Genomic DNA, 12,290 nt, shown 5'->3' on the forward strand with positions numbered 1-12,290 from the left:
TCTGTTTCCGAGGAGTCGGAAAATCTCAATTCACTACAATGGCAATGGAAAAACCTATCTGATTTGGAGGCAAATTTTCCCTCCAAGCCAGAGGAGAAGCCCCCTCTTCACTGCTAATTTGGAATTAAATGAATGTGGAATTTAATAAAAGTGAAGAGGAAGAAGCTTTTCTTAAGAAACTGCTCTTTTTAGGGTTGACTTTTGAGTTATTTAGTGAATTGTGGCGCTATAATTTGAAATAGGCTTAAATAGTAATTCTAGACCAGGTCATACTACTACTACTACTACTACTACTACTACTACTACTACTACTACTACTAAGTGAGCCTCTGCCGTAAGGGTGCATGCAGCTCATTCAAAACAGCGTGTCAGAGTAGGGATCGAATAACTGGAATACTATGATGAACCAGTGTGTTACGTACCTGCATTATCAGAAAATGTATGAACCAGAGGAAAATGAAAATGAAAACCTACAACCTGTTTTCCAGTCATTGGCCGGGTCAGTGATGTAATAAATGAATCATATATATAGGCTGTTAGTACGATGGGGTCGCCACTCCCAGTGATACATTAATGACTGATAGATGCTATGAAATGATATTGGAGAGTGTTGCTGGAATGAAAGATGACAGGGAAAACCGGAGTACCCCGAGAAAAACATGTCCCGCCTCCGCTTTGTCCAGCACAAATCTCACATGGAGTGACCAGGATTTGAACCACGGTTACCAGCGGTGAGAGTCCGACGCGCTGCCGTCTGAGCCACGGAGGCTACATGATCCAGAGGAATGGCATGCTAAAGAAGAAAGTTTTCTAACTCCCCAGCTATTTCCCGCCAATGTTCAGTCGGGCTGTTATACTCGGTACGCAGTAGTAATCCTATCTATCGGAGTTGAGCGGGACCATAAGAAACGAAGAACATCACAACAAACAATGGTCAATGTAAAGTTATTGTTGATCAGTAACAAACAATGGTCAATGTAAAGTCATTGTTGATCAGTGTTATGCGCTTTCGATATTGTAGGCCTTCTGAAATACCACTCTTATCATAGTCGGTACAGTAAAACTGAATGAAACATAAATGATCGGAAATTGTATTGTCTATAACTTTTGTTATGTAGTACTTTTCGATAGCACCAGTAACATAGGTACCGGTATTTAAAAATTACATTTTAGGCGCCTTCCCCTAAACTACCATTTCAACTTGGGCGAATAAAATTATTTACAGCCTAGACTGTAGCTTCTTATTCCCCGGCTCTATATAGCGGTATTCATTAAATTCTGTTGACCCATTTTCTCGTGGCTAGGCGTTGATATGGACTTAGCAACAAAACTACAAATTCATTAATATCTGTGTTATCAGAGCTGGTACGGTAAAAATGTAAAAATGTATAAGACATAATTGATTGGAAATTTAATTCTATATAACTTTAGTTATATAGTATTTATCGATAGGACCGCTAATAATATAAATATTCGAGAATTAAATTTAAGGCCTTCCCCTAAACTACCATTTTACTCAGCGTGAATAAAATTATTTATAGCCTAGATTGTAGCGGCTCGTCCCCCGACATTACATACCGATTTTCATTAAATTCTCTTCAGCCGTTTTCTCGTGATGCGTGTACATACAGACAGACAGACAGACAGACAGACAGACAGACAGACAGACAGACAGACAGACAGACAGACAGACAGACAGACAGACAGACATTACGGAAAAGTAAAAAGTACATTTTCTTGATACTATGGACATGACCGATACAGAAATACCATTCTTTTCAAATTCTGAGCAATGTACAGACAAAACTCTTATTTTATATATATAGACTATTGATTTTCTGTAAACTCCGTGGACTGTATGTGAAACGTCTCTTCATTATAAACAACAACTGTTTTGTTCATGATTTAGCTTACTCTTAAAACGACGGAGAAAATTACTATTTTCTGCGGGTATCATGCTCTGCACTGAGTGACCAACGGACCGACAACGAACCTACAGGTTACCATGGCAACGTCTCTGGCTGCTAGCCAGCAGGGAAGTAAAGTATTGCTATGTTCGTCATCATTCCTGTAAATTCGTGCTTGTTCCTTGGGTAGAAAGCAAGAGAGACGTCAATCGCCATTCTGCGGGATACTGGAGGAATATCGTTGGAGGTTATAACCGTTCTCGAATAGCTTAAGTAATAACACCATTAGTCATCTTATATTTTTATCTAAGAATCCCTGCGCCTACATTTTTCTTCTGTTACCGCTTTCTTATATCCATAACTCATACCGGCATAATTTATTGAGGGGCATTTGATTTTGTAATACATCGACTTGGTATTTACATATTTGTCCTATCCGGCTGTCCTCAGTTATGATCCTATTTTCTATTAATTTCAATTTTAATAACTGTATTATTTTCTTCTTTAGGTACTCTGTATATACTGTATGCGAGTGCTAATCCCGAAACATGGACACTATTTTATTTGAGAAAACATTTTAAGCTATGAAAATGTATAACTTTTGGCCCCGGAAAATATCGAAATATGGATGGAATTTTAATGGCGGTGCAGACCTTCGTTTCGGGATAATTGGTGGCTAAACGGTAAGTCGTATTACAAAACAGATAGCATAATCGCCATTCTATTTGGAGACATCAACAACTTTGATCGTATGGCTTATTGCCCTGTCTCGATTGTTGATACGTTAGATAGCGCTGCATTTCTCGGTTATAATCAAATCTTTCGAACTCGACTGCGACTTGCATTACAAAAAAGGGCCTGTCTTTATAATGAAAACTCTCCATATATATCGTGAATGGCTGTTGCCAGGTGAGCCTGCCATTATAGCAGAAACTCCCGCACTCGATTGTGATTGGCAGTAGGAATTGTGGCCTGCCAATAACCACAAAACTTCCCCAATGCCTACCTTACATCGAAAACGACGTATTCCGTCCTCCCTGTTTTGCTTCTAGATTAGCGCTAAGAGGTATACGATTTAATATAATCTTACTCTCTGCCTTTACAGTAATTTACGGAGAAATCCGTGTACACTGTAGAATACCGTAGTGAAGCATGGGTACATTCGCTGGTATTCTGATATAGTGATTTTCATCCTTAGTAATGACATTGCATGCAGCCATATTTTATTACTAACTGTCAAGCACCTGATTCCTCTGATTACGGAATAATACTATACCTTGCTAGATACCCTATGGTTCTCTAACCGTTCTCAGCTTCCAGATACATTCTGCTAAGAGAAAAAGTCTATGTTCAAACAGACCCCATCATGACATGTTCCTTAGACATTATCTGGGAACACCTATCGAAGGATAACCTAGCTACACTAGAAAGAGTGAAGGCCAGTTCTCTGCTTGGCAAGAAACGCTCGTTCCAGACAATAATCTATGAGCCTACAAGACAACCGCTCTATATAGAACTGTGGTTAAAAGTGCCATTGCCTTCTACGACATAACACCAAGCTTTACATCAAGAACTGCAGGATTTCTTTTTTTGCTAGGGGCTTTACGTCGCACCGACACAGATAGGTCTTATGGCGACGATGGGATAGGAAAGGCCTAGGAGTTGGAAGGAAGCGGCCGTGGCCTTAATTAAGGTACAGCCCCAGCATTTGCCTGGTGTGAAAATGGGAAACCACGGAAAACCATTTTCAGGGCTGCCGATAGTGGGATTCGAACCTACTATCTCCCGGATGCAAGCTCACAACCGCGCGCCTCGACTGCAGGATTTAAAAAGAAATATAATGGATAGAATTTCTACCAAACACGTGGCATGATGACTTCAGAATGGTTGTGTTCTGACTACGAACTGCGCCACACCATAACGCGCGCTTCTTATTAAATGTTCATAAAACCATTGAAAAGGGCAGGGAAAATAAGACTACGACAGGCATACCAAGACGAGTTATCTGACCTATTTATAAGGAATGTTCCGGCCTCTAGTTATTATTATTATATGCAGCCATGACTGGCGCATACTCGTCGAGGTGTTTGTGAAGATACCTTTACTCCTACGGGCTTTGCCGTGCTTAAAGCCCCTACCCGCACCCTTCGTACCAGGGAAACCGTCCACCAGCGCGCTTCCCTCTTACGTTTCACCCCCCTCGCCCTTACTATATCCGGGACGGGAGTTCGAGAGTCCGTGCCTTACCTTCAACCTGAAAATATTTACCAGCAAACTGCGCGCTAAAATTTACTCACCTAAGTTTGATATTGCCGAACAGTCTTCCTTATTGATGCGAATTTACAGTTTTGCGATGAATGTAATATTCTTAGCATTACTCGAGTCCAGTTTTTGACTTCAAATATCGAGAGAAACTAAATTTAAAAGCCCTCTCGTTCTCTAGGGAGGACACTGTCTGAGAGTCCTTACGAGTCGGCCGCTACTGGTATTTGTGCACCCTCAAATACCACCGGACTGGACCAAGATCAAACCTGTCAAGTTGGGGTCAGAAGGCCAGCGCCTCAACCATCTGAGCCACTAAGCCTGGAGAAATTGACTGTTCATATACATATATTTTTAAATAGCATTTATTCGACGTTTCCTGCCATCATATTACCCTATGCAACATTTTTGTGTGGATACAACCCAGCTATAACAGACGTTTATAAAACCAAATGTAAGTTTGAAAATTTACCTGACTGTTGCTATCTTGATTGTGACCAGGGATTGTACAGTTATGCTTGGAATCCGAACCAAAAGATAGTGATTTAAGAAATCACCTACGCGCTTTGTGGTTTCAAATATAGATTCACACGCCGAAGGGTAAATATTACCTCGTTGGTGTTGCTAATATCTTGAATTGTATCTGAACTGAATCTTACCGTCCTCGTTCCAACCACCTTCCACCTGGTAGGCACCACTGGCTGCCCCGAAGAGAAAACCATCTGGGAACTGGTTGTTAGAACTGGCGCCCTGTACAGCTCCGATGGCTAGGAATCCGAGAAACAGTAGCCAAGTGTTGACAGCGCGTGTCATCCTGAAAATGATTACTGTACCTCTGTGAAGAGACGATGATATACCGGTATCAGGTAATGAACCTTTATTTCACTGAAGGTCAAGTACCACTTAGCAGGTGGTAAACAATTAGACACGTCAAGCCCGAAACTCAGTTATATAATTACATACTTATCGACCCAAGGACTTACGTGAAGAACCAAGGCACCTACTTATATCTGATTATAGAATGTTGTTTTGTGTATGAGCCCTTGAACTGGTATGATAGATTTCTCCAATACTCATCTCATCCCAGCCTACCTCACACTTCCAATTATTAATGTACTTACTAATCTTTCCAATACAGGTTACCCTGTATATATTTTTAACCACATTTCTATTATTTTCAGATTATTTTAAGTGCAGTTTAGATAGTGAAGGTAGTTGTTTTATTACGAACATAGCACTTACCTGCTTTACTATTGTGTGATTCTTGTATAATAAAAAATGCTTTTGATATTCAATATTCAATTTCGTAGGATGTAATAATAATAATAATAAACATATGACTCGATGGACAGATCGACACTTTTCCGTGTACTAGGAGAATTCAAAGTATACGCTGAAACAAGAGAATTAATCGTGCAAACACTAACAGGCAGGCACCACTTCAAAGGTTAAATTTTTGGGAGAATTGTCTGAGCCATTTGATGTTAAGACAGGAGAGCGACAAGAAGATGTGCGGTAACCTCTATTGTTTAATTTTGTTTTGGAAAAAGTGATTAAGATTTGAGTAAAAGGAAGTTAAAGAAATAATCCTTGGCATACTTCGTGAAAATAAAATTAATTTACAGTGTTTGGCCTTCGCTGATGACTTAGCAGTCTAGTCAGATGACAGGAAGTGATTGCATCCATTGAAAAAATCTATGGAACTGCATGCAGAACAGGACGCCAGATCTCATACCAGAAACCCATTGCATGGAAGGATCTCTTCGGTACCCAGATGGACAACCAATGAAAACCCAATATGGAAAAATATCCCAAGTTTCTAAATTAAATTACCTGGGGGAAGTCATCCAACCTTCAGGACTGAATCGTGAAGTAAACAGAAAAATGATCTCTAACCCACAGAGAGGGTACAGACTCACTTGGAACATATACGTATAATAAAGAAGCCATATCCCGAAATGCAAAACCAAGGCATTACGACATTCTAAGCGAGCCTGACGCACTCTAATTTGCATCTGAAACACTGATCATTGTAGAAAAGTAAGAGAGAATAAACCTTAGCGATTTTTTTTTGATCAGTCTGTACAGGGGGAATCTGGATGATAAGGAAATCTCATGAGTCATGACTAATACCAACACTCAGAGAAAATCTCACACACATTAAAGAAGAGACGTTTGAAAAATTACGGACATATTCACTGATAGGAATATCAGAGACGGACCATAAGAATTCTGAATCACGCCCTATCAATGAAAGTTTAAAAAAATTGACTTTTCGAGTTGGAAAAAAATCAGAAAATAGGCATCACAGATGACATTGTATTATACAGATCTATGTTCATAAAATTAATCGACAATCACAGCTTGCAGGCCATCCAAGCACTAATATCAACAAAACTTAGTAAAAAAGATCGCAAGAAGAGCCACAGCGGGAAAATGAAGTGATATGGGGAGAATAAAAAGGCAACAACATAACCAACTAAATAAATTCAATCGCGCTACTTGGACGGGAATAACGAAAATAATAATAATAATAATAATAATAATAATAATAATAATAATAATAATAATAATAATAATAAATAATAATAGTATTGTTGTTTCAGTCATTAGTCCATAAACTGGTGGTTTGATGCAGCGCTCCATACCACCCTATACTGTACTAACCTTTTCATTTCTACGTAACTGCTGCATCCTACATTTGCTCTAATCTACTTGTCATATTCATACCTTGGTCTACATCTACCGTTCTTACCGCCTACACTTCCCTCAAAAAACAAATGAACAAGTTCTGGGTGTCTTAAGATGTGTCCTATCATTCTAACTTTTCTTGTCGGTTTTATCCAAATCGATCTCCTCGCACCAATTCGATTCAGCATCTCTTCATTCGTGATTCGATCTATCCATTGCACCTACAGCATTCTTCTGTAACACTACATTTCAGAAGCTTACATTCTATTTCTTTCTGAGCTACACTAGTGTCCAAAATTTAAGCATAACTTACGAATAAGCAGGCCAATAGGAAATAGACCGCAAATCGCACGACATATGCACCTACCAACCTTACGTGTTCGCTCTGTATAGGAAAGGAGTGTTCCCTGCTTTGACTAGCGGCGTAACCGCAAGGTAAACAAAGCAAGTGCCTGCGCCCCATATTCCCTCAGTCGTGTTTGCCCTGTTATAATGTGCGAGGGTAGCCTCGTGTGAACGTGACAACATAATGGCACAACGATGCCATTTGGACCCCGTTTTGCAGGGTAGAATACTCGGCCGCCCTGGAAGCAGGCCAGACACGGACCGAACTCGCTGTATCCTTGAATGTGCCAAAAAGTGTCATTTGCAGGCTTTGGAGGCGACTTCAAGACACAGGAGATATTAGTCGTAGGCCAGTACAAGGTCGATCAAGGGTGACCACCCCACAACAGGACCAATATCTGGCCTTAACCGCCCGACGAAATCGGAGTGCATCTGCAAGACAATTGTCGGCGGAGCTTGCAGCCGTCTCAGGGGTTGCCGTTTCCCGGCAAACTATGTACCAGAGGCTCAGAACAGCAGGGCTGTTAGCCCGACATCCAGCGGTGAGCATCCGCTCACTCTAGCACAGAGACGGGCCTGTTTACTGTGGAGCCGTCAACATCGAAAATGGACCATGAATGAATGGAATCATGTGCTCTTCACATATGAATCCCGCTTCGGTTTGCAGAACGATTCCCGTAGCACATAAATCTGGAGAAAACTGGGTAGCCGATACAACCACAGGAACATCGTGGAACAGGACTAGTATGGTGGTGGTGACGTCATGTTGTGAGGCGGCATCATGTTGAATGGCCGTACTGACCTGCACATCTTCATGGGTGGTCCGAGGAACACTGTTAACGCTCGGAGATACAGGGATGAGGTACTGAGACCACATGTTCGACTCTTCAAAGGTGCGCTTGGTCCAGACTTCCTCTTAATGGACAATAATGCTCGACTGCACCGCGCTGCTCTACTGGATGAATTTCTGGCTGAGGAAGACATTCATTGCATGGACTGGTCAGCGAGGTCAACGGATGTGAATCCTATAGAACATGCCTGGGATGCATTGGGGAGGCGAATTGCATCCCGGCAGCCTCCAAAACCTTCGCATCGCCCTTTCGGAGAATGGGATCGACTGCCACATGAGCTCTTGGACCATCTGATAGAGAGCATGCCACGTCGCTGCGAAGCATGTGTGACCGTTAGGGGTAACCATACACCCTACTAACAGCATATTTTGTTGTGGAAGACATTGCCAAGTTTTGTTACTTGTTGTCAAAGATGTACCTTAGCTATCAGAACCTGTTTTTTGTTTTCTGGACAAGTTGTGTGACATATGGTGTGTGATTCAGCTTCCGTTTGTTCAGCAATCCCGTCTGACGTTCCTATCCGGCGGAATGGCCTCGTTTGGTGATTATGCTTAACTTTTGGACACTAGTGTAGTTATCGTCCATGATTCATTTCTTCACAATGCCACGCTCCACACGACAGTTTTCAAAAACATTTCTCTAATTCTTATATCAATGTTTGAAGTGAGCAAATTCTTTTCTCAAGAAAGGCCTTCCTTGTTTATGCTAGTCTGTTTTTTTATGTCCTTCTTACTTCTGCCATCATTAATTATTTTACTACCAAAGTAACAATATTTATCTATTTCCTTTCAGACTTCGTTTCCTAATCTAATATTTCCTGCATCACCTGACTTCGTTCGACTGCACTATATTATTTTTGTTTTGGATTTATTTCATCTTTAACTCCTTCCCCAAGACTCTGTCCCTATCATTCAGCAATTTCTCTAGTTCTTCTTCAATCCCAGGTAAAAGAAAAATATCATCGGAAAATCTAATAATAATAATAATAAATAATAATAAAACTGGAATTGAAAGAGCGAAAGATCCTCAGAGGGATTATGGGTCCCATTAAGGAAGGAGATGTCTACAGAATCAGGCACAACAAGGAGCTGTACAGTAAAATAGAGAGCACTGCAACAGCTATGAGGAAGAGAAGACTAATGTTCTATGGTCACGTAGTCACGATGGACAGCCAGAGACTCACTTCAAGGATCTTCAACACTGTATCTAGAGGGAAAGCAACAAGTGCCAAATGGACGAATTTAGTACGGAAAGACCTACAATACCTAAACATTGACATTGATCACATTGACATTTACAACCGAGATACGTTCAGAAAGTTAGTCAAGACATCTGACTCTCTCCAGTCACTAACAACTAAATCACTGCGTCCAGGAGTAGGAGTGAAATGGACTCAAGAAAGAAAAGACATCCATAGCGCTAGAATGAAGGAATACTGGGCTAAGAGGAAGAAAAGAGCTCACCAGAGTTAAGAACCACATGGTCCATCGTAGGTCTAAACGAATAATAATAATAATAATAATAATAAAATAATAATAATAATAATAATAATAATAATAATAATAATAATAATAATAATAATAATAATAATAATAATAATAATGGCGTGTGACATAAGGACGGAGAGGTCTGGTGCAAGTCTTTCGAGTTGATGTCTGGTAGGTGACCTGCACGTCTGTGAGGATGGGGCCCCACCTAAGATGAATTATAGTGTTGAAGACGGCACACAATCCCAATCCCCGAGCCGGCCCGGAATCGAACTCAGGTCTCCATGGACCAAATGCCAGAATGCTAGTCATCTAGCCATGGAAACAAACTGAAAAAATGTAACATGTATGCGTACATCAATTCTCATTGGTCATTGCTCTTATTGTATCTGCTTATTTTCAAAAAATCAAAATCAAATCAAAATCTCTTTATTTGATAATGATGTGTCTACCTCGGTGACAAATGGTACACTAAAATATATTATTGTCAGGCACTAAATTTTAAATTAACAAGAGAAGAAAATTTTCCTATATTACAATACTATACAATTTACGCTAACAATTTTTTCTATAAAACACACAGCTCATCCTTAATAAATTTATATTGTTTACAAAATTCTACTTATAATACATCCTGTACTTACAAATATAGTCAATATACAAATATACAGTATGTGGAATTACTTCAAATAATACTATACAACTGGTAAAAGATTAAAATTTACATTGCATTTACTTACTTATTTATTTTTGTACCCATTTCGGAACCTGAGTAGCATAACGACCTGCTGCGTCTTAACCAGAGCCCCTTTTGCCACCACTTTTCAGAGTTCCTGAAGGGCCTTCACAGCTACCGTAGCGGTCCCAGGGCCCTCGAAGTCCCCACTGTATTTCACCCCTACAGGCAGTCCCCTACTCCGGCTGTCCAAATTCTTTAGACCAGGGAATGGAATTATTCACAAATACTTTTTATTTACAATATCCTGCACTGGTCGAATGCCCTCTAACACTTCATTTATTTTCTCTGTTGCTGTTTATTCTCTTCTTGAATATCTGTGCAGATTTTGGAAAAGGATCAAACACTACCCCTGGTAAACTGTTCCACTCCTTCACGCTCTTCCCAATGAATGAAAATTTACCCCAATCGCTTCTGCTAAAATTCCTTCTAATTTTATACTTGTGGTCAGTCCTGCCGATATAATTATTTTCCAACTGAAGCCTGTCACGGATTTCTCCCCATGCTTCGTCTCCTGTATAGGCTCTATATAATCCTATAAGTCTAGTTTTCTCACTTCTCTTACTTAAAGTTTCCCACCCAAGTTCCTTTAACATTTCTGATACACTACTTTTTCTCCTGAAATCCCCTGTTACAAATCTTGCTGCTTTCCTCTGCACACTAACTATTTCTTTTATTAGGTATTCTTGGTGAGGATCCCAAGCACTGTTTGCATATTCCAATAATGGACGAACCATACGTAAGTACCTGAGATCGAGTAGGGAATGTCCCCTTGTTAGAAAGAATGGAATGACCCTATGTCCTATATGATACACCAGGACTGAATTTAGAAAAAAATTACAAAAATTAATTTCCGTGCTGTGAAAATAGCATATCAGTTACACATCTCATTTGGAAATATTCGCCATGGCGATTGTAGGTGACTGAAGGTGGTATACAAGTTAATAAAAAGTTTAGTCATCAACCCTGTATATATCGAAAGAAGTAACTCTTCAGGAATGAAGATAACTGTTAAAAGTGTGAAAATGTTCAACTCAGATGCTTCGATAGCATTTAGTCATCATAACTTCTCACCTGCGTGGATAGAACAATCCATTTATTTATGGACAGATTATCGAGTCGAATTTCATTTTGAGGTTAACGACGGGATTCGATGACAATTTGCATATGAGAAGACCTTCACTTAATAGAAATACATACTTTTATTTTTTAAATTATATACAGTGTTATGACGCTAACATTGCTACCATTTCTTCAGCTAACACGTTAAGATATCGACTTTGATCCTCGCACATTAGCTTGCTCTGGTAGTTGCCGGGTGTGAAAGATCTCCTTCATAACTTGAGCCGAAGCTTTGGCTGTCCTGGGCCGCGCTGGGTCACTGAAGTCCACGGAGTACAGACCGAACCGTTCCCTGGAACATTGAACGATATATTTTATATTTTGTTTTTTGCATGAAAGGTATGTGACAGACTAATCCTTACGCTGGCACTTTGATGAAGAGCAAAGTAAAATGATTGGCTTAAAGTTCAGAGGGCCTCGAGTTCGACTCCCGTTCGAGCTCGGCATTGTCGCCTATGGCCAGACCCTCCAGACTCTCGGCCTTCTTTGTTACAGTATTAAGTAAGACTGTCTTTATGCACTATTTTTAAAGTGCTCTTTCCTGGGTCCTTTATTTTGGGTTAAAGATCACGTTTGGAATATTTACAGCAGTCATGAAAGTAACTGATTTCTTACGTTTACTCAACACACAATTAAGCAACTGGACAGCTGAGAAATACTACTACTACTACTACTACTACTACTACTGTAACGTTCCAGACGTTACAGTGTAATTATATTAATTTTATTATGTGTAATTAATTCAGGAATTTAACGTCATGATATTTATCTTGGTATGTAATTGTATTATAATTCATGTTTAATCATTTGCTCACTATCATTTCATTACTTTGTAACTACGACTTATAAACGAGGGCTGAATATCCTCATATTCACTTAGATTCTTGCG

At 39.9% G+C, this 12,290-nt stretch overlaps 2 protein-coding genes across 2 annotated transcripts in view; both read right to left on the reverse strand.

Moving 5' to 3' along the window:
* The window catches only part of LOC136858631 (myrosinase 1), an 81,263-nt gene extending 76,278 nt beyond the window's left edge, over positions 1-4,985 (reverse strand). The window contains exon 1 of the mRNA XM_067138333.2: positions 4,829-4,985. Coding sequence (XP_066994434.2) covers positions 4,829-4,982 — 154 coding nt within the window. The 5' untranslated portion in view covers positions 4,983-4,985. The remainder of the gene's footprint in view (positions 1-4,828) is intronic.
* A 6,477-nt stretch (positions 4,986-11,462) lies between these two features.
* LOC136858632 (myrosinase 1) overlaps positions 11,463-12,290 on the reverse strand; it is a 60,424-nt gene continuing 59,596 nt past the window's right edge. The window contains exon 11 of the mRNA XM_068225642.1: positions 11,463-11,693. Coding sequence (XP_068081743.1) covers positions 11,546-11,693 — 148 coding nt within the window. The 3' untranslated portion in view covers positions 11,463-11,545. The remainder of the gene's footprint in view (positions 11,694-12,290) is intronic.

This window comes from Anabrus simplex, chromosome 1 (assembly GCF_040414725.1).
Source record: "Anabrus simplex isolate iqAnaSimp1 chromosome 1, ASM4041472v1, whole genome shotgun sequence".
Classification (NCBI taxonomy): Eukaryota; Metazoa; Arthropoda; class Insecta; order Orthoptera; family Tettigoniidae; genus Anabrus; species Anabrus simplex.